Raw genomic sequence first — 24446 nt, 5'->3', positions numbered from 1 at the left:
GTTCATATCCTTTGATCATTTATCAGTTGGAGAATGACTTGTATTTTTATAAATTTGAATCAGTTCTCCATATATTTGAGAAATGAGACCTTTATCAGAGATACTTGTTGCAGTTTTTTCCAGTTTTCTGTTTTTCTTATAACTATGTCTGACCAAGCTCTAAATTCTCCACAGAAATTTGCCAAAAATACCCCATGGGGGTCACAAAGAGTCAGAAACAACTGAACAACAAAAAAGATAAGTAAAAGTGAACTAAAAAAATAAGCTATAACTTAGAATATGCAATATATTTGTGGAGCTAAGATGTTCTATAAAAAAGAATTTTTAAAAAAAATCATAAATGTTAAGTACCAAATTAAAGTCCATCAATAAACATTTATTAAATTCACCATGTTAAGCACAGAGACTTTGCCCTCCAGAAGTCCATATTCTAATAGAGGATAAAACATACAAATAGTTATATAAATGTATATATTTGAAATTATATATTCAATATTTGGAAAAATTGAAAATGGAAGTTAATGAGCAAGAATGGTCATTTGGGAAAGGAAAAGGTTTGCTATAGAAAAAAGATTTAAGCTGAGACTCAAAGGAAGTCAATGAAACTCAGAGGTAGAGATTGAAAAAGAACCTTCCAGATAGAAGGGATAGCCAGTGCCAAAGCAAAGCTTGAGGAGATGGAATACCATATATGAGGAACCTTGAGAAGGCTATTTTGTTATGAGATCATAGAGTGCATAGAGAGAGGTAAAGTGTAAGAAGATTGGGAAGGGGCAAAGTTTCAAAGGGTTTTAAAAGGTCAGAGATTAAAAGGTACCCCCTGGAATATGAGAGAAGACTTTGGAAGAAATCACTTTGGCAACTATGTAGAGGATTGATTTGAGTAGGAAGATAATTTGAGATAGGGAGTCCAACTAGAAGGCTGTTATAGTAGCCCAGGGGTGAGGTGATGGGAGCCTGCAAAAGAGTGAGGATATGTAGAGAAGATGATTTCTACCAAAGATATTTGAAGATAAAAAAACTAAAAAAAAACTTGACAGCAGAAAGAGATGTGGGATGAATGTAAAAGAGGATTTAAGGATGATTCTGAAGCTTCATGCCTGGATGACCATATTTAGTGGTACCTTCTAGTAATGAAGGTGAATAGGAACAGCTATAATTCAGATTAATATATTTACAACTTCAGGTATAACTTGCCATTCTTTTGTTTATACTGTTTTCTCACTAGAAAATGACCTTCCCCCATAGGTATATCTGTCCATTTTCTACCTATCTTCTAAAGCTTGGCCCTTGAAGCCTTCTATGAAACAGAAAGACAGACACTAGTCTGAACTAATATGGCCCTTTATATTTAGTTCATTTCCACATTCTACCTTGTATTATAGTTATTTGTGTGGAGTGTAAATAGCAATTGTTTCTGTTCTGACCAGAAACTGAAGGTCCCTACCCCCACCTTAGACTGACTCTTTTTTAAAAAATTATATAAATATTTAATTTGTTTTGCAATGACATACAATAATAGTTTATACTAATCTTTTCTGGTCAAGGTTTTGAATTTTACAAATTTTTTTCTCCTCTCCCTTCCCTCCAACAGAAGGCACTCCAATATAGTCTTTACATTTGCTTCCATGATACACATAGATCCATCCAAGTTGAATATGTTGAGAGAGAGAGAAAAACAAATTCAAAAGGAAGAAGGAAAACATTAGTGATAACAAAATTATGTAATACATATGACAACTTTTAAAAATTTAAGGTAATAATCTTTGGTCTTCATTCAAACTCCATAGTTTCTTCTCTGGATACAGATGGCATTCTCCATCACAGATCACCTAAATTTGTCTCTGATTATTGTACCATTAGAGTGAACAAGTCCATTGCCCCATGTTGTTGTTAAGGTGTATAATGTTCTTCTGGTTCTGCTCATCTCATTCATTATCAAGTCATACAAGTCTTTCCAGGTTTTTCTGAAATCCCAACCCTCCTGATTTCATATAGAACAATAGTGTTCCATCACATACATATACCACAATTTGTTCAGCCATTCCCCAAATGATGAGCATCCCCTCAATTTCCATCTCTTTGCCACTTCAAACAGAGCTGCTATGAATATTTTTTGTACATGAGGGATTTTTACCCTTTTTCATAATCTCTTCAGGGTATAGACCCATTAGAGGTATTGCTGTATCAAAGGGTATGCACATTTTATTGCCCTGTGGGCATAATTCCAGATTGCTCCCTAGAAAGCCTGGATCAGTTTACAACTTGACCAACAATGTATTAGTGTTCCAGATTTCCCACATCCCTTCCATCATTGATCATTGTCCTTACTGGTCGTATTGGTCAATCTGAGAGGTGAGAGATAGTACCTCAGAAATGCTTTAATTTTCATTTCTCTAATCAATTATGATATAGAGGAATTTTTCATAGGAAGTATAGATAGCTTTGATTTCCTTGTCTGAAAATTGCCTTTGCATATCCTTTGACAATTTGTCAATTAGAGAATGACTTTTTTTTATAAATTTGACCCAGTTCTCCATATATTTTAGAAATGGGTCCTTTGTCAGAAGCACTAGCTGAAAATTATTTCCCAGTGTACTACAGTCCTTTTGATCTTGGTTATAGTGACTTTGTGCAAAATTTTTAATTTAATGTGATCAAATCTATCCGGTTTGGTTTTTATAATGTTCTCTGTCCCTTCTTTGTTCATAAACTGCTTCCCATTCCATAGATCTGACAAGCAAACTATTCCATGTTTTTCCTAAATTGCTTATAATATTGTCTTTTATGTTCAAATCTTGCACCCATTTTGACCTTATCTTGGCATAGGGTGTGAGATGTTGGCCTAATCCTAGTTTCTGCCATGCTATCTTCCAGTTTTCCCAGCAGTTTTTAATCAAAGAGTTCTTATCCAGAAACCGGAGTCTTTGGATTTATCAAAGAGGAGATTACTATAATCATTTCCTACTGTCTCTTTTGCCCCTAATCTATTCCACTGCTCCACCACTCTATTTCTTAGCCAGTACCAGATAGTTTTGATAACTGATGCTTGATAATATAATTTTAGATCAGGTATGGCTAGGCCATGTTCTTTTGCACTTTTTTCATTAAATCTCTTGATATTCTTGACTTTTTGTTCCTCCATATGAATTTAGTTACTATTTTTTCTAGCTCACCAAAGTAATTTTTCCAAAGTTTGATTGGTATGATATTAAATAAGAAGTTTACCTTAGGTAGATTTGTCCCAGACTGACTCTTTAGTGAAGGCAAACTAGGCCATATTTTGCCTCAATTTTTACCTAGTCTGATTACTGAAAGGGTGTTGTCTCAGACAAACTAAGACCTGGGAAACATCTTAACTTAAAAGCCAATGTCTTCCACTGCATCCAGGGCCATCACCTGTCATTTTAACCTATATCTTTCCACTGGATTTTGATGACTCTGGAGAAAAGAGTGAGGCTAGAAACCTTGCACAATCCTGCCTCACTTAAATTCAATTCATGTGCAAGTCAATATATCAACCTCCAAATATCATTAGTCCTCCGAGAATGAAGGGCAAACAATAACAATTTATACAAAGTTTTTGTCTTTTTAGAAAATAAGCTCCATAATGACAGTGATCTTTCTTTGGATGTTACCAAGGTCAATAAAATTTATGGGTTTCAGTGTCTTACTAGGAGACAGGGGGTGATGGACTATTGGAAAAGATAATTCCTAAAGTTGCTTCCAGATCTAAATCATGACATCATAGTGGAGAGGCTTTATTCACATGGACACTGTCTTCATCTCCCTGCTAAATTTAAGATTATCCAGTCTTGAGGAAATCTGTAAGTCTTACTCCCCAGGTTGTACTCTTGACTTTCTAAAAGACACTGGCTACCATGTCATCAAAAATTCTTCAACTTGGAAGCTTAGACTACTTGTCAAATTGGAAGCATCATTGACCCTTGTAGTCTCTCCCTCTGATTGACTGATTCCTCCCAGAATCTTCATTTGAAAGAGGAAGCCTTGACCAACTATGGTCTTATTTTTTCCCAAGCAGTGCTTCTTACTAGCCACAGGACTTCCTCTCCCATTCCCCTGAACTGGATATCCCTATTTCCCCCCTTTTCATCTCTCCTTTATGTATTGTTTTCACCCCTAGAATGTAAGGCTCTTTGAGTGCAGGACTGACTTTGGTTCTGGCATATAGTATGAGCTTAATAAGTGCTTGCTGACTAGACTTTCTCCCTCAAAGTCTTGAGTATAGTAAGCTCCAATATAAATATATTGAATGCAACATAAAATGGCATTTTATGTGAGTCACAGTAAGTGGTACTATCATTTCAAGGGGTAGGGGCACATGCTCTCACCTGTGTTCAGGAAACACTCTGATAGATCTAAAAATCAACCTGGGTGGCAGAGGTTGGTTACTAGTCCTGTATGACTTACTACTGACAACTATCTAATGTCTTTCATCAATGAAAAAGAATTATCATCACAGTCTAATATTTGGTCTATAATAACTATTAATGGTTCTTAAGAATGGTTCAAAAGAATTTTTTTAAAAAACAACAGCCATTATCATCTTTAATATGTACTGTTATCATAGCTCTGTCCTTAATATCAAAAAATAATAATTATCTCTATTTAATAGCCTGTGTGATTAAGATAGCTTTCTATTATAAATCTGGATTATGGAAACCCATTGGATTGGGAAGGTATAAAAGTCTAAGGACAAGGAAATAAAAATAGAGAAGTGAATGGAGATGATCTAACTCTATCATCTCCTTTGTGAAAATGAGCTTGAAGTCTTTGGAATCACAGAAATGGAAATATGATAGTAACCCACAGGCAATTTTGTTTTGAAGCAGAGAGTCAAACTAGAAAATAATTCCTTATTTCCTTACAAATTCTGTTCAATAATAATAATAATAATAATAATACCTGAAACTGCTCCTGATCTTTTTCTGAGCTACTTGTATCCCCACACATATAAATCTTCTAATATGGATATAATATGATATAATTAATTACACACACACTGTATATGTGCATATGTGTGTGTGTGTGTATCTCCTAGATCACTGCTTTGTCCTAGTGGAAGGCCTTGCATAGATCAATGAAACTATGAACTATGTATGCTGTGCAGAATTACCCCCAAATGGACAGATCATACTGTAGAGTTCTGACAAATGGTGATCCTCTGAAGAAGGAAATGGTAAAACACTCCAGTATCTTTGAGGGAAAAAAAAATCCTATGGACCATAATGGGTCCAGTATGTTAAGGTTCACAAGGTCATGAAGAGTAAGACATCACTGAATAGCAAGTGTTTATATTAATTATACTTTGGTGTGTACATATTTTTCCCAAGAGAATGTAAGTTCTCTGAGAATAAAAAACTTTCATTTTTGTCTTTGTATCCCAAGCACCTGGAATAATGTATAAAGTGGGTGTTGAATAAAAGCTTGGTGACTGATTAATTGATTGAACAATTCCATTCTAGGAGTCATGGAGAATGCCAAGCTCAGGAAAAGAGACAGGGCAGCCTAAGCTTTATGCTCCTTGACCATATGGTCTCCATAAAGTAATGGTTCTGAATCTGATCTAGGGCAATAGCTAAATCCAGTTTCACAAAGGGCAGAACTATTTGTAACAATCAGCTGTCAAATTTGCTTTCAGTCAAGCAATCAGGACAAAGGATTAGCAGATGGAGGCAGAAAAAGAAAATAAGAGATGGAAGGAAAAAAGAAAGAAGAGAATGATAGAGATGAGGAGATACAGCAAAAAAGAGCACAGTTTCTAAATCCTAGGGACCCTAAGATCTAAAAGTGAGAATAATTGGACATCAGACAAGGAAGAATCTTTCTTACTCACGGTCAGAGCCAGGGGCAAGGACAAATTTCAACAGACCCATAATAATTGAAAACAAGGGCAACCACAAGGCACCTTTAGGCCTAAACCCCAAAGGAAAATTCTTTAAGACCAGAGATGACATTACCTACTGTAAGCCTGGGGCTTCCACTCCTAGAGCTTGGTAGAGAAAAACATTCTAGAAACACTGAGACACAAAGAATACTTGTCAAAAACTTAATCAAGTCTGAAGATTTGACCTTAAATCTAGCATCCAACCCAAACAATTTGATCAAATGACTCAGAGGACAATATTGAGAAACAGGGATCCAGCCAGACCAGAGAAGACGCATTAAGAAAGAATAAGGCCTAGTTCTTTACCATTTGCAGGTGGAACCAGAATTAATTGTTAAAGATATATATATTTAAATATGCATAATTCAATGCCTCCTAGGTCTCCTTATGATAATTCAGCAATAAAATCCATAAACTCTTTTGAAAAACCCTTTGTGTGCTATTTTTAAGGAGCAATGCTGAAAAGAAGTAAAAAGGCAGAAAAGCCTTGTGAGGGAGGTCCTGGAGTTTGAATCCAGAAAACCTGGTTTTAAATATGACTTCCGATGCTTTCCAGCTGTGTGATCTTGGCCCAATCACTTAGCCTTAAACCTCCATTTCCTCATTTGTAATGTGGTAATGATAACAATAGCAATCACCCAACAAGGTTTTTATTGGGATCTAATGAAAGAGATATCTAAAAGGGTTTTGCAAATCTTAAAGCATTATAGAAATATGAGATATTATTACTATGATTCAATAGGTGTGACTTCATCAATTGATAGTCAAAGGATATGAATGGACAGTTTTCAAATGAAGAAATTAAAGCTATATAATCATATAAAAATGCTCCAAATCATTATCTAGTAGAGAAATTCAAATTAAAACAACTCTGAGGTATCATTTCACACGTATCAGAGTGACTAAGATGACAAAAAGGGAAAATGATCAATGTTAGAGAGGTTGTAGGAGGATTGGGACATTGATGCATTGCTTATGGAATTGTGAACAGATCCAACCCTTCTGGAGAACAATATGAAACTATTTCCAGACAGCAATAAAACTGATCGTACCCTTTGATCCAGCAGTTTCAATTCTAGGACTATATCCAGAATAAATCATAAAAAATGGGAAACATTGCACATGTTCCAAAGTATTCATAGCAGCTCTTTTTGTAGTGGGAAAGAATTGGAAATTAAGGGGATGCCCATCAATTGGGGAATTGTTGAACAAGTTATGGTATATGAATATTATGAAATGCTACTGTTCTATAAAAAAATAAATTATTGGACTCTAGAGAAGCATGGAATGAATTACAGGATCTGATGCTGAGTGAAGGGAGCAGAACCAAGAGAACATTGTACACATTAACAACATCAACCCTGATGGAAACAGCTCCTCTCAGAAGTTCAGAGATAGGACAACTGTATTAGACTGACTATGGACAATGTTATCCTTATCCAGGAGAAGGAAAACAAAACAAAACAAAACAAAAAACTCTTCAGAGTCTGATGAACACTTTTAAAAATTTTCTTTTATAAATTTCTTTCCCTTAATCCCAATTCCTCATATTGAAAATGACTAATCTGTAAACATGTTTAACACAAATGTGTATGTACAATATCAACCTGATTGTTCGTTGCTGAAGGGAGAAAGGTGGGAAGGGAGGGTGGAAGGAAATTTTGTAACTTAAATATATATGCATATGAATAAATATTTAAAAACTTCAAACATGTATTTGGAAAAATAAAATATCAATTAAAAAATAGATTTGAGGGGGCAGCTAGGTGGCGCAGTGGATAAAGCACCGACCCTGGAGTCAGGAGTACCTGGGTTCAAATCCAGTCTCAGACACTTAATAATTACCTAGCAGTGTGGCCTTGGGCAAGCCACTTAACCCCATTTGCCTTGCAAAAAAAACTAAAAAAAAAAATTATTAAAAAAAAGAGATTTGACTTCATAGTAAAGGAATCTAAATCTCAAGGAGAGATGTAACAGTGAGGATTTAAGAAAGCTGGTATTCTAAACGCTAAGACTGGACTTAAAAAAAAAGCAGTCATGAAAATGTAGAGGGCCTCCAGCATCTTGGTTTAAAAACACACATAAACATTGGTTATCAGTTTCTAAACCTAAGTCCATTGAGGTCACTAAGTATTGGTTTAATTTAACTCAATTCAACAAACATTTATTAAGCTCCTTAAATGTGTGTATCTGCCTATGCTAAGCATTGGTTATACAAAGCCAAAAGAAAAATGATTCCTTGCCCTCAACGAACATGCATTCTAACTAAAGGTATCCAAAATCCATGTTGATAAATAAACATAAAGTAATGCCCTCAAAAATACTTCAGAAAAATTTGATTTTGTTGTTCAGTCATTTCAGTCATTTCTGACTCTTTGTGACCCCATTTGGTGGTTTTGTGGGGGGTTTTTTGCAAAAACACTGGAGTAGTTTGCTATTTCCCTCTCCAGCTCATTTGACATATGAGGAAAGTGAGATAAATGGAGATAAATGACTTGCCCAGGGTCACATACCTTGTGAAGAGAAACATACCTAAGGAAGATTAGTCTTCCTGACTCTAGGAGAGAAACTTTATCCATCTAGCTGTCTCTTAGGAGGAATAAGAGTACTGATAATTTTAATAACTGAATGATTAGGAAATGCCTCATATAGGAGGTGGTTGCAGAGCTGTTTAGAAGAAAGATAAGGATTCTAAGATATAGGGGAGGGGAAGGAGTGCAATCCAGCCCATAGTGATGGGAGGGAAGGAGGGAGGAGACAACCTATAAAAAAAAAAGAGTTGAGACAGATGACAGCTAATGGGCCAGTGTGAATGAAACACAATGTATGAAATAGAGTAATATAAAAGATAACTGGAGGCCACCTTAAACGGCAGGCTGAGAATTTTGCATTTTATCCTAAAGGCAATGGGGAGTTAGTGAAACTTTTTAAACAGGGTAGTGACATGGTTTAGACTATATTTAAGGAATATTAATTTGTCAGTTAAAGTGAATGATGGATTGAAGAGCTGAGACCCTGGAAGCAAGGAGACCAATTAAAAAGTTATTGCAAAAGTTTAGGTAGGAAGTAGACAAGGGCTTGACCAGAGTCTCAATAAATGTTTTGAAAGGGAAAGTGGCAAGAGATGTTGTGAAAGGAGAAGCAACAGAGCATGTTAATTGATTAGATTAATTAGAAAAGACAAGAATGACTACAAAGTGATGAACTCTGGTGACTGGAAGAATCTGCTAATTAAATAAACTTGTGGACCCAGCTGTTAACAAGTGAGGTAACTAGTTAGCTGTAGTAACTAGCTAGCTGCAATATTCAGCTTACACATTGGTGGTCCCCCTTCTCTCCTTTCTATGCTCATCTCTGGACAATTCTATATAGACACAGTATTACTTTCAACTTATTAATTTTATTTTATTACTTTATACTGTATTATTTTTTTATTAATTTTTATACTTTATTAACTTTGTTACTCCTGTAAATAATTTAACTAAATTGTAAACAACTATGTAGGTCTCCTCCTCAGATTTCTAAGCATAGGGATCTTTGTATATACTCTCTCAAACTTTTTTCCAGCTCAAACATTATATAAAATAGAGGAAAACATAGATATTTCTTTTTCTTATTTTTTATTTGGTTTTATTATTATTATTATTATTATTATTATCATTCCTTTCCCTTGAAATCTCAAAGAAGCATCCAAATAGTATGTGTTGGCTGACATTTGCTTAAATTTCACAGGGGAAGTGTCACTTTCTAAGATCTTAAGAGCAAGAATTCATTTTAAGATCCTATCATTACTTGACTGCTGTCTACACAGTCAAAGGATGTTTCATGAGACCTTTAGAGAAATTGTTACCTAACAATGACAAAAGGCATTATTGAATGAATCTGTCTTGTTTGAGATGGTTTTAATTAACTTACTTCAACAGAAATATTATTTCTGGCAACAATATATCCCAAAGCTGAAAACATAGACCTTTTATTTCCATTTTCAGTGCATTGTTGTGTACCTATAATATACAGATTAATGTATAGATTATTGTAACCTACCTGTAATGTATAGATTCTTGTAGGTAGGATCTTGGTAAGAATCCTGCCTCCTATCCCTAGTCCTGGTGTAACTCAACCTTTCTCTCTGACTCTTTTCCTTATCTACAGTCACTCCTCACCTCTGTTTTATAGAAATCATTTTCTTTTTTCTAGACAAAACTAATGCTACATCTTCTATGAAATTATTCTCGATCTAGTTATTCTTGATCTAGAAGACTAGTTAAGCCTTCCTTAACCATCTTGTATTTAACTTCTTTGTGTTGTACTTCTATTTATTTTCTCTATATAGTCTGCATATGTGCATACATACATGTATATATGTATATTTAACTCCTTCATTAGAATGTAAATTCCATGAAAAAAGAAAGTTTCCTTCTTTCTAAAAATTATTTTATTTTTGATCTATGAAATAAAACAAGTATTTCTATGACAGTATAATAAAAAGATGATTGACATGAAACTGCAAATCTATTATGTCCAATTTGCTATTCCTTTTAAATGTATAATAAAGTTATGGTATAAGTTTTTCTTTTATTCCTTCCTCCCCCTCCCCCACCCTAAAGATGGCTACCATTAGACACTCTATATATATATATACATATATATATATGTAAAATTATTCTATATATACTTCTATTTATCAGGTGTTTCTCTGGCTTCAGGTAGTGACTGTCTTAATATATCCCTTATAGCTAATTTTGGTATTTATAACAGTCAAAAAGACATTCAATGCAAAGAATAATTAGTCTATATCCTTTGAGATAGTGTATCCTTTGACCCAACCATTACTAAATTTAATTCCAAAGATGATTAGGGAAAAAGGAAAAGAGCCTATATGTTCTAAACTGTTTATAACGGCTCTCTTTGTGGTGGAAAAGAACTGGAAATTGAAGGAATACCTATTAATTGGGGAATGACTGAACAAGGTGTGGCATATGACTGTGAAACAATACTGCCATGCTATAAGAAATGATGAAATTGATGATCTTAGAAAAACATGGAAAGACTTGTATGAAATAATGAAGATCAAAATGAGCAGAACCAAGAGAACACTGTATACAGTAACAGTAATATTATTTTATTCTTTATGAATCCTCAGAACCCAGAATAGTTTCTGGCATATATTAGATATTTAATGAATGTTTGTTGATAGATTGGACTGAAAAATGGGAATAATAATAGCTCAAATAAGATAATGTGCAAAAAGCATTCTGAAGATTCAACCACTGTTGTTACCATTTTGATGTCTTTGCCCTGAATATTTTTCTTCTCTTTCAGGCCATGTACATGTTCTATGCTTTGGCCATCGTGTGTGATGACTTCTTTGTTCCTTCCTTGGAAAAGATTTGTGAAGTAAGTATCTCTTTCTCTGTTCCCTCTGTCTCTTTGTCTCTGTCTCTTCTCTATCTCTCTTTCTCTTTGTGTGTTTCTCTGTCTCTGTCTCTCTTATCACTCTCTTTCTCTCTGTCTGTCTGTCTGTCTGTCTGTCTCTCTCTCTCTGTAATTGAGTAATTTATTTAACTGTTTTTATTTAACTGTTTCTCACTCTGGTTCCTATTTCTGTTTATTTAATTGGGACATATAGTTCAGTTATTTCTAGGAAAGCTTCAACCAACAAAGGTTGATCCCTAAATTTGGGTGAAACTACTATAAAACTAGATTTACCATGAATATTACACTTGTAATTTACATCAAATTGCTTACTTTCTCAATGAGGGAAGTGAGGAGGAAGGAAAAGAAAAAATTTGGGACTCAAAAGTTTTAAAAATGAATGTTAAAAATTGGTTTTACATGTAACTGGGGGGAAAATAAAATATTAAATCAATTTAAGAAGAAAAAATCAGGTTTACCATTTTCATGGACTACAAAGCAATGTGTAATACAATTCTTTTCTCCATCTTCATTTCTTCCTGTTTCCCATCCTTTTCTTCCTTCTCCCTGTAACACTCTTTTGTAGCTTCATACAGTTCCTTACAAAGTCTGAAACTTTCAGACACAGGTTTCTCTTATTCTTTTTCTCTCTGTATGTATGTGTAATTCTCAAAGCAGAAGCTAGAAAAAGATAAGATGAAAGAGTTAGGAATAAAGACCAGGAAAAGAGACGATGTTAGAAGTCATCACAATAAGAAGAATACTGAATACCAAGTTAAATCACTTTAATCAAAAAATATTCACCATCTCTGCAATTCTTTCATTCTGTCTCCCCTTTCATCTCCCTTGTACATTTTGAAATTCAATACCCTTTATCTGGGAGCTCTCTGGCATATTTAAAATTCAGAATCCCAGTTGGGAAAAGGGATTTCTCTCTCCCACACCTCCAATCTGGAGCTCCTTCTGTGTCTAAAATGTGGGTGCTCCCAGAGAATGAGACTGTTAAAAAAAGACCTAGCTACTTATTTTTTAAAAATCTATCCAGGACTTTTTTTAAAGCTTTATTATTGATATAATAACAAATAGGAGTATATGGCTAAGTTTGCAAAGCACTTTACAAATATCATTTCAATGTTTTCTTCAAAACAAATCTGGGAATTATCCTTATTTTATATATGAGGAAATTAAGGTGAATTGGCTTATCCAGAGACACATAGCTAATGAGTGTCTGAAGTCAGATTTGAACACAGATGAATCTGACTCCAAATTCAAAGCTTGAGACATTATACCACTAGGTATATCACTAATAATTTCCTACTCCAATGATTCACTGTAGAATGAAAGCAGGGACTTGCAGTAAGGGAGTGGGCAGGTGAGGCAGAGCTGAGTCTCACTTCTGATGACATACATTAAACATTTTCCAGGTACATGCACTCGAGATTTCATAATCAGAAATGAGGCTCAACTCTGCCTCACCTACCATCCCCTAACTGTGAACCTGAGTCCTTGAACAGTCTGCCCTAGAGAGCCTTCTAAGAGGTACAAGATGATAGACTGCATATCTGTCTAGATAAATTTGGAGAGGTTCATTATTAGGAAGACAGTGGGTAATTAATGATTTAGTAGCTTTTAAGGACCATCTAATAAGTTGAGGCAAGACTGTGATCTGATTCTGGAAAAGGAATGCTCACTATGACAAAATGATAGATATTTGAAGAACTAATCTGGGACTTGATTTCAGAATTATAATTTAATCAGTAAAGAGAACTTTTAATACAGAAACCTTCCCACCCAAATCTATATTGATTATGTGTTTATAATTTATAGTCTTAGAGAGCTGGCTAGATCACACAGCCAGTAGTTATCAGAGATAGGATTTGAACCCTTGTGTCCCTGACTCCAAGCAAGACCAATCCTCGTTATACCATGGCAAATACCCTGCTGCCTTTCTGAAGTAACAACAGTAATAAAAAAAAAAACAACAATAAGAATTCAAATATAGATTAATTGTTGGCACAGATTATGCAAACAGATGAGAGGCTTATATATCTAGAGAGGAAAAGGAGCTAGGACCTCTTATGGGATAGTTAAGTGACTCCAAGGAAAGTATGCTAGACTTGTAGTCAAGAAGACTTGAATTCAGATCTTACTTCAGATGCCTAATTAGCTGTGTGACCCTGAAAAAAATCACTTAATCTCTCTTAGTCTCAGTTTCCTCATCTATAAAATGGGGATAATAATAGATGCTGTCTCAGAGAATTGTTTTGAGGATTAAATGAGATAATAAATGAAAAACCTTTTGCAAAACTTTGAATGCCAAATAAATTTTATTTTAACAATTACAGGCAACTGAGAACAAAAGAGGTTGTGACTTTAATCAACCAAGAAGCATTTATTAACTGCCTACTCTATGCCAGACAGCCTGGAACCAGTATGTAGCCAAACCTGAGAATAGTCACTGCCTCCAAGGAACTTAGAGTCTAGCCAAGGAAGACATGAATGTATTTAGACAGATGCAATACAGATACAATGTGACTCTGAGGAAATGATAGCAACTAGGAATTAGGGATGGGAGTCGGGAGCAGTCATGAAAGGTCTTGTGAATTAGGTGACTCTTGATGCTTAGACTTGATGGAAATTTGGGAAACTGAGAGCTACAAGTGAACAGGGAATGAATTCCAGACATGGATTTTACATAGGTTTTTTAAGTGGCCTATAGAATTCTGCTCACAAGAACAGCTCTCTTTCTAGAGAATAATGGAGAGATAAGGGAGAATAATGTCTACAACATTTGGGGTACCATTTTGCTTATGGGACCCTTCAGCAGATAGAAACAAATTTGGTGAGCAGAGATAGTCTTAATTTAAGTAATTTACAAGTCTACCATCAAATTGATTTGCTCTTTTATGTTCAACATTATTGCCCTCTCTCTTGCCACTGTTTTTTGAAATGAAGATGGGCTGGGGAGGGATCCCTAACATTCTGATGTGAATCTATCAGTTTTTTTCTACTTAATTGGGTCAGGTTAGCAACCTCAGAACATTAGGCATCTGGTAAGGAGGAAGCATTGGGGAGAGAGAGAGAGAGAGAGAGAGGAGATAAAAATGGAGAGTCACAAGGAACTCACACTCTTTATAGCCCACATAATTTTACCTAGATTTTCCATTTAAGTGCACTTTGCCAGAAAAGGGGCAGAGTGAGGAAAAGAAGAGAGCAGAAAGAGTCAGCCCTAGTCATGTTTTCCAAGACACCTTGGCCCTTCCTTCCCCTGATATTCTAATCCAATCTTGTATAAAATTGGTAACTACTGTGGGATTTTTTGTTTTGTTTTGTTGCCATTCTAAAGAGAACTTCTCTGCCTTCTTGAGATAGTTTAAGAAACCTTAGTCATGTAAATTTGTGGGTGGTAGGGAAAGAAGTTTACATCTGTATATATATCTATATATGTTTACATTTCTCTGGAAATGTGAGGCCGATTTTTATCTAAAGTTACATTTTCTCATGAGATTATAGGATTGACTTGAGAAGAAATCTCCTGGATGCCTAGGAGGGCTTTTCTACCTAGAACTATAGCAATCTTTCTTGGCAGTTTCATATCTCATATCTCCTGGAGTTCATAGCCTATTTGGGAGGGGTGACTGGCCTTGGGCAACTAAAAAGAAGATACTTTTCAGTTTGAGGATAGCTGTGGAGGATTGTGGAGGAGGATGGGATTGACATCCTTAATCAAAGTCCAATGTTAGAACTAAAAACTTGTAGAATCTGATACAGAGAAGTTAGAATCAGGGAAAATGGGAGGAGAGATGAAAGAGAAAAATCAGAATGTGCAGAAGAGGGGACAGAGCAGATAAAAGACTTTGGAAGTATGAACTAAAACCCACACAGAATCTCAGTTTGAGATAGTTATTTAACATTGATGACATGCAAGTTGTAGTAAGAGGTAAAGAATATTAAGGATGAGCTCCTCAGGAAGCTTATAATCTAAAAAATAAGATGTATGCTTCTAAAAAGGTAAGTGTCATAATAAATGTTAAAGAAATGTCATAGATAACCCACACAGAGTAGATCAGGGAAGGAAGAGGTCACTTCCAGCAAGCAGAGGCATCACAGAGGAGGGTGGCACATGGGCCAACCACGACGGAAAGGATACTGATAAGTAAAGAGCAGAAAGACTGGGATTTGGCTCTGTCTTCTGTTAGTTGTTTGGCCTAGACCCTAGAGCAAGTTACATAAGCTCTCTAGGTTTGTTCTCTTCATCTGGAAAATGGAGATAAAAATAGCTGTCCTGATAATCTTATAAGATGAAGAGCTATTTAGATTTGTGTGTGGATACACACAAATATATGTCTATATAATATACACATATATGTATTATTATGGTATGTGAATTTGTAGCTTCATGCTTTTCATTGATATTCATAATAAACAAAGAATAAATGTTATTGAATTGTTGAATTGAAGACAATTATCATCAGTGTGAACAAAGTTATAGATTTGTAACTATGCAACATAGATATATAGATACAGATGTAGATGTAGATATAGATAGATATAGATATAGCTGATATAAATATAGGTATAGGTATAGGTATAGGTATAAGTATAGATTAGATGATGAGAGAGAGAGAGAGAGAGAGAGAGAGAGATGATAGAGATAGAGATAGATATGGAATACAAGCAAGTCATTCTGGGGAAGAAAGGAAGGAAAGAAAGGAGGTGGGGAGGAGGAAAGAAAACAAATTACTGTCTGATATGTTCCAGGCACCAAATTGAACATTTCTTTTACAAATATTATCTCATAGCAACCCTGGAAAGTAAGTGTATCATAACCTCCATTTTACCCTTAAGGAAATGGAGGCAGATAGAAGTTAAATGACTTGCCCAAAGTTACACAATAAGTGTAAAGGAATGGAGATGAACTAATTTCTCCCTAATTCCAGGCCTATCCACCTTGCTGCCCATTGTCTCAGGGAGATAAGGTTGCTAAAATAGAGTAGGGATCTTGTTATGGAGGGCCTTGAAGAATAGGTGACTGAATAGGTGGACTTTATTGAAGGTTCTTGAGAAAGGGAATGACATTGTTTGACTGTGATTAATTCATTAATGTAAACTCTCTTTGGGTCATTAGATGATACAGTGGATAGAGTACTGGGTTTGAAATCTGGAAGACTCATCTTCCTGAGTTCAAATCTGGTCTCAGACACTAGCTTTGTGACTTTGGGAAAGGTCACTCAATCCAGATGACCCCAGTTTCCTCATCTGTCAAAGGAGCTGGAGAAGGAAATGGTAATCCACTCTAATATCTTTGCCCAATAGCATCATGAAGTGTTAGATACAATCAAAAAACAAAGCACACATCAAGCTCTTAGAGTTGACAATCAGAGCTTGAAAGAACTAATATAGAATAGGCTCCCAGATGCTTGCAAGCCATATTTGGTTTGCCATGTGTTTGATTACTCCTGTTCTATAGTTTTCTCCTTTGGGCTAAAACCCAGGTGATTCTCTCCTCTTTGCTATAATCCTGCCCCTCAGCCTTACATATTTCTCACCTCCAATTTGGACCATGAAGATCCAATTTCCATGGTATGATGCTCATGTTCAACCAACAGTAAGAACTGAAGTCTCCCAATTTATAAATGTACTTAAAGATCACAGCTTAATTGTTTTCAATCTAGTATTACGATTGCTCTGTACAATGGATCACACTGCCCCTTGATGGTAGAGAAATGAAATACAACCAAGGAATGGTTCAGTTTGGGGAAGGAACTAATGGCTTCCTATGTCTAAAATATACTTTTTGGAAATTTGATATTTATTCATTATCAGTGATTTCCTTCTATACCATGATTGACTGTTATGTTCTCTAGTCAAAGAAAATGTTTTAACAAGACTTTCCCATTTGACTTTTCTTTCTAATCTGCAACAGCTTTCAGTTAACACATAGTTTTAGCTGGGAAACATTGGTTGGAACACTGAATTGGTTGGTGCCAGGTTATTTGTTGTACTGTATTAACTAATACATGTTTTCTCCATATCTACTCTCAATAACTGGGCATCATTGTAGGACATAACCATCATTTGCTAACCTTGGTGTGCTTCCAGAGGGCAGCAAGATCAACATTTGCCAGGACATTGGTTTAGTGGAAGAATTAAACCTTAGTAAAGGCAGAGGGAGGATCATACTGTACCCAGAGTGAAAGGCTGAGTCCACTCTTCAATTATGAATCTGTTGATCCCAATGAGATATCTGTCTAGTACAATTACTGTGAGATATTGTCAGTAGTACTGACCCCCAACCAAGTACTGGTTTCCATTTTTTCTTGAAGGTCTCAGTAGTCAGAGCTAGGACAAGACATTTATGAGACCTCAATAACATGTTAAATGTTACCATCCACTAGAAACTTCAGGTCCCCTCATCATACTAGTAACTTGATTTATCACAAAATATCTGCAAAATCCATGCTTTTTTTCCTTGTCTGTCCTTTCTCACATCCACTCCATGACATCTTGTCCTTCATCAAGACTTAGCTCAAATTCCACTTTCAGACCCCATTCCATCCTCCCCACAATATCTTCCCTCTGAGATTACCTCCCATTTCATGCTGCATTTATTTTGAATATACAGAATTGTTTGTATATTTTCTCCATTTTCTTCTTTACTGATCCTACTAGTTGCTCTTGCTCATGCTCTCTTCAAAGTGATCTTTATATTTTATATATACTCACTTGTATATATTTTGTAAACCTTTCAGTAGAATACAAGTTCCCTGAAGGCAGAGACAAGTTTCCATTTTGTCTTTAAATTCCATGTCTATCATAGAGATTCCCATGTAGGTGTTTAACAAATATTTGTTCAATTGATTAATTCTGTTCTAGAAAGATTAGAATCTTCTGATATTTAAAAAAATTGACTTTTAGATATCTCATGATGGATTTCCTTGGGGAACTGTCTCTTGAACTGCATCCTCCCTACTCTGAGACCTGGGGAAATTTGGGGCCTCCAGTTCAGTCACTGGATTGTTTAAAGGTTTAATTGATGTCTTAATTTTAAAGTTTTCAGGTTTTCATACATAGTTTCATCTCTATACACATTTTTTTACGAGCAGTACCCTGGTAAATGTTTAAAAACTGGGTTCTCCTGGGAAACTTTTAAGTTTAATTTCTATTATTAACACTTCTTTAAATCTAGACAAATCAATAAATCAAGCCCTGATTCTTAGCAATTGCTGATTTATGAAGTGTAAATTTTAACACAGAAAAATTTCACAATCTCTCACAAGTGATTAGAGATTCTTCTGACCCTATTATTCAATGTCTCTTCCCCTTCAGCAGGTCATCATTACTCAGGGAATCAGGTATTCAAACTAAGTGGACGATTCAGTTGAGAAATCTAAGTTATTCTACCTGAAGAATTGACCAGGATGAGGGAAAAGAAGGCACCCATTAATGTGTAGTTCAGGTTCTTGGTGGAAACTATTGACTCTTGTCCCAATTCCTTGGTTCTTCCCAAACAAATTACAAAGTAGAGGGCAGGTTTCCTAAGATAGAGTTTTGAATGCTACTTCTGAGTTTCATCCTTTTTGTAATATTTTTCTTATTCATATTAATTTTCTCCCCAAAAGAGGTCTCTGTGTGTGTTGTGTGTGTGTGTGTGTGTGTGTGTGTGTGTGTGTGTGTGTAAAAATCTATAGAATGGGTCATAAATATGGAATCCTTGTTGATTGGAACTCAGGGCTTCCTGACTTCAAGTCTAGAACTCTAGGCCACCTAGCTGCCAGTAGTACCCCAATTCTGTATGTGTGACATTTTCAATGTTTCTCTCTTTTCTTTATTTGTTGTTCACATTTCCTCCTTCCTTCTAGTAGCTACTTTAGATGTATCATTTTCTATCCCTTATTTTTCATAGTGAAAGAGTCAGGACACCATTTTCCAATGATTAATATTATTGAGTAATAAACCAATTGTGTTTAAGGTAGATACCTCCCCAGACCCCTTTCCTTAGCCTACCTTCTCTCTGTCTCTGGATATTATTTTCTTTTTTTGTTTGTTAAATTGTTCTGGGGTCCCCAACCCAATTCTCCATCCTCTTCCTACCTCCCTGAAACTTAATGTAAAATCATTTTACCTTGGCTAGAAATTGCTAAAAATAAAAAAATTTAAATTGCTTTTATAAAGAAAAAATATTTAATATGCTCCTCTATATATTTCACTTAGATAATTGTCTACTTTTTCTATCTTTTTTTTCCCTAATGATCAGGAACTGATGATTTTTCTTATCCTCCTCTGCAGCGTCTCCATCTCAGTGAAGATGTGGCTGGAGCCACTTTCATGGCAGCTGGAAGCTCTGCTCCTGAGTTATTTACATCTGTTATAGGTAAATACTTTTATTGTTATTGTTTTGATCTGGACTTATAATTGCAATGAAGCCTCCAGGTTGAAATATCTTTAAGTAGGGTAAGCTATGTGGTGCAGTGGATAGAGCACTGGCCCTGGAATCAGGAGGACCTCAGTTCAAATCCAGCCTCAGACGCTTGATAATTGACTAGCTGTGTGACCTTAGGCAAGTCACTTAACCCCATTGCCATAAATAAACAAATTTTAAAAAATGAAATATCTTTAAGTAAAAATTGAACAGTAATTTCTGTAGTTTACAGTACTACAGAACTGTATGGGGCTGTAAGAGATTAAATGATATGCACAGGGTCCCACAGATACAATATGTAAGAGGCAAAACTTGAACCCAAATCTTCTAATGCTAAGAACAATCTACTATCTACTGTGTGCAATTTCTCATATCAAATCACTAGATGATTATATATATGCTACTATATGATGATACAATTCACTAACTCCTCTTTCTGTGATACCAAGAATGAGTAACAAGTGAAAAATAGCTGCCATTAAGCATTGTTGGATTGAGATTTTCACTAATAATGAAAGGGACACTCCTAATACCCTAGCAACTTCTTTTAAGACTAATTATATGCCAACCTGGAGGCCTAAAAGTGTTTGAAAATCCAAGTGAGCTATGGTTAAGTATGTGATTATGTCAGTAGTATGGTAGATCATCTACTCCCCTTTCTGGTTTTGGAGTTTTTTAAGTTTATGGATTATTTAATATTATTTGACCTTGTCTCATAAAGTGTGTTGATGATTCTGTATAGTGATTCTGCTTTGCTGCACAAGAGAAACCTCTCTAGCATTATCCTATGTATTTTTTCTATAAATACCAAAGAAGCATCAAAATTATGAATTTGGAGACTGAAAGAATCTACTTAAAGTGGTTTATTTTTCATATACTTTCATTTATTTTAATAAATATTTCTCAATAACATGCAAAAATGTAGTATTCATTTATTAAAATTTTGAATTCCAAATTTTCTCTCTCCCCTTCCTGGAGAAGGCAATCAATTTAATGTCTATGATGCATATGAATTCATGCAAAGCATATTTCCAAAAAAGTCATGTTGCAAAAGAAAACAGACCAAAAAAGTTAAAAATTATACTTCAATCTACATTCAGAGTTCACCAGTTCTCATTCTGCTACTAGACAGCATTTTTCAACCTGAATCCTTTGGAATTGTCTTGGATCATTGTTTTGATCACAGTAGCTAAATCTTTCAAGTTAACCATTGATCCAATATTGCTGTGGTAGTTTACAATGTTCACCTCATTCTGCTTGCTTCACTTTTGGATGAGTTCATTTAAGCCTTGCCAGGTTTTATGAAACCATTGTATTCATCATTTCTTATAACACTATAGTATTCCATCACAATCACATAGTACAACTTGTTCATCCCTTCCCCAGTTGATGGGCATCCCCTCAATTTCCAATTATTTGCCACCATTAAAGTTACTACTATTAATATTTTTGTACAAATATGTCTTTTTCCCTTTTCTTTGATCTCTTTGGGATACCAACATGTAATTGCTGGGTCAAAGGATAGTGTAATAGTCCTAATTTGTGAAGACAAGTAAAATGATTAAATGACCTGAACTTTTTTTTTTCAGGTGTTTTCATCACAAAAGGGGATGTGGGTGTTGGAACTATCGTTGGCTCAGCTGTCTTCAATATTCTCTGTATTATTGGTGTCTGTGGACTATTTGCTGGACAGGTAAGACAAGAATCTGAACCATTATTAGATAATTTTTTGTTTCCATAGGGGTTCAAAGAGATGAGGGATTTTAGCCAAAGCAATATTCTTAATATATGTCAAGCTATGTCAACTTTCTGATGTTTCAGATTCTAAACTTAGTCATCCAGCTAAATCCAGACTAAAAAGCAGTAACTAGTTGATATTTTTCCCACCACCTCAGTGAATTATTTTGAAATTCCATGTACTCCCAAACTATGGCTTCGTAGTACTTTGGTCAAGATAGCTAACTTGGAACTGGTTTGGAATGAATGAATCAGAATTATTTCAGACAAAGTTTCATGGGGAAAGGAAGTGAAATGAAACAAAATGTATCCTCTAAACCAACCCTAAATAACCCTTACCCAAATCTCAATCATTTCCTTTGACTGTTCATCTACTGTGTACTGATTGTTCATTTTATTTCAATTCCTACTATTCCTTGGTATTTGGTTTAAATTAATTTGGAGCAACCAAATTGGAATATACATTTATTGTGAGAAGTTCTGTGGGCTTTATATTTCATTCATGACTTGTGCATGGAGATCTGATATGCTATATACCTTTTGTGAAGTTAGAGGGCTTTTTCTATAACTAACTTTGCAAGAAAATTAAGAGTCTGGATTGAAGATGGGTGGGGGGAGCCAAAAGGTAGTATCAGACTAGGCTTAAAGTCTGACAGTAAATGTTTAACAACTGAATCTTTGAAATATAAAAAATTTGTGCCCAAAATTCACTTTTAAGTTTAAAATACATTATCAATATTTTATCCACCACTTTCTAAAATCTAGAAAATCAAAAAACAATTCAATCCCTGATTTCTAACATTTGCTGATTTTAGGAATATAAGGGCTCACACTAAAAATTTAGCAAGAGCCTGTTAGAACTAGTTACAAATACCCCTGGTCTTATGTTAGGAACAAAAAAAGTCAGTTTACTTCCATCACAGAGAGCAGAAGGGAGAGAAATGTCCATATAGATTAGAAAGATAGTTTGGGATTGGGTTGAAAAGGACTTTAGAAGCTAAACAGAGAAGTTTACATTTTATCCTAGGGACAATGGGGAGCCATTGGAATGAACTGAGTAGGGGAGTAACAGACATGATCAGATCTCTCCTTAAGGAAAATCACTTCAGCACCAGACCAAGTCAAGGAGAGGCTTCTGTCATGATCTAGGTGAGAGAAAATGAAGATCTGAATTAAGGTGGTAAATATGTGAGAGGAGTCAAATGTGAGAGTCCTTGTGGAGATAAAACTAGCAAGATTTAACAACTGATTGAATATGTGGGGTGAGGAAAAGTAAGTCACTGAGGAGTTCAATGCATAGTAGAAGGACGGCATCCCTGGCAGAAGCAACAGCATGAGCAAAGTCACAGAAGTAGTAAATCAAGGTATTTGTACTGGGAATGACAAAGATGAAAGAGAGTAGCTTGAGATAAAGTATGTATTGGGTGGCTACATACCATGGAAAAATCTAGATTGAAATATTAAGAAGCTTGCATTTTATTCACTATGCCATAGGAAGCTAATATTGAATTACTTGGGACCTCTGATTAATTATCCTACTCTTACTGGAATTCTTTCTCCTAAATAATATTGAAATTCTCTGATAAATTCTTCCCTACCTCATCCCCCATCCTTCTTTTCTAGGAGGATCATCATTTTACTACTTTGCCTCCAGCATTCCCCTTCCTGGATTCACGATATTTGCATCTCATATAATTTTCAAGTTCAGTGATAATTTTCCATTAATTGTATTTCAGACAGACTGCCTCTTGATGAACCAGAGAGAGGAACTTTTATATGAGCAAAGCCTCACTCATCTCCAAATGCCCCTATAGGAAATGATCATAGAATTTAGGAACAGAATCCCATGAGGGGTTCCTATAGGTAGATAATTAATTTTCCCACAGTCCTGTCAATTTCTCTTATGGAGTATGGAACCTCCAATCTTTGAGGTTCCTTTTTTCCTGACCTCTACCTCAGTCTTTTTTATTATTATACTTTTATTACTTATCCTTACTTTTAATTCTTAATCTTGGAGTTGGGACCACTTTGGGACCATTTTTTTATCACCTGAAAATGAAATTGGAGCAAAAGGAAGAATATTCTTCCTTGTTCTTGATGCTTTTCACACTTGATTTACCCAAAGATCTGTTTGGAATTTTCTCCTAGCTTTCAAAGATTAATATTCAAGTCCTGGAGGAGAGTTTGTTTTTATAAGCATTATCTTAATTAGCACTGTCACTATTAACAGTGTAATTATTAGCCTTGTCATCATTAGTTTGTGATTAGTTGGTTGTTCATTTATTCCTGAAGTCCAATTCAAAAGCAAACCCAAAAGGGAGAAGAAATGATGTAAAGAAATTAAACAAATGGCTGGAAAGTGTCTTCCAAATGCCATTTTGCTCATTTGCAATGGATTGGTTCTGATGCATTTATGCTTTATAATTCATTAACAGCACATTTTAATCACTGACTTGGCAAGAACCCTTACATATAAGACAGATTGATTGCTATATTTCTTGGACAATACTTTCCTCTTTCTTATCAAGGTTTTCCCCCCTCTCTCCCTAGATCTATAACATCATAGATACTGTATAGATATTATATGAATGGTGATTTGTTTGTTTCTATGTGAGTGAATATGTGCCAACTCTTCCTTCCATGAATCATTTCTTCATACCACTTAGAGTTTTCACAGTAAATTCACTTTCATCTGTCAGAGCTCAATATGGCCCCTTTAGAAACACTTTATATTAATAATCCATCCAATCCTACTTCTCCAATCTTGAAACAAAAGCAAAAGACTTTAGGAAATGTGCCCTATGAAATTCTAGCCCTATTACACTTATTTCTCAATCAGTTTTTTTCAATAAGTTGATAGGACAAAGGTGGAAAGTACCATTGAAGGTTGTCTCACCTATTCCTTTCATTTTACAGTTGAAAACACTGAGGGTCAAAATGATTGAGTGACCTGTCCAAGTAGAA

General features: G+C 35.1%; 1 protein-coding gene across 4 annotated transcripts in view; it reads left to right on the top strand.

The window, feature by feature from the left end:
• SLC24A3 (solute carrier family 24 member 3) overlaps window positions 1-24446 on the top strand; it is an 835148-nt gene that overhangs the window by 600675 nt on the left and 210027 nt on the right. For all 4 annotated transcript variants that reach the window (XM_074209360.1, XM_074209362.1, XM_074209363.1 and 1 more), the window contains exons 4-6: window positions 11231-11305; window positions 19613-19697; window positions 21335-21438. In XM_074209360.1, coding sequence (XP_074065461.1) covers window positions 11231-11305; window positions 19613-19697; window positions 21335-21438 — 264 coding nt within the window. The remainder of the gene's footprint in view (window positions 1-11230; window positions 11306-19612; window positions 19698-21334; window positions 21439-24446) is intronic.

The sequence above is a fragment of the Macrotis lagotis genome, chromosome 1 (genome assembly GCF_037893015.1).
Source record: "Macrotis lagotis isolate mMagLag1 chromosome 1, bilby.v1.9.chrom.fasta, whole genome shotgun sequence".
In the NCBI taxonomy this organism is placed as follows: Eukaryota; Metazoa; Chordata; class Mammalia; order Peramelemorphia; family Peramelidae; genus Macrotis; species Macrotis lagotis.
This window is presented reverse-complemented; position numbering and strand designations above follow the sequence as displayed.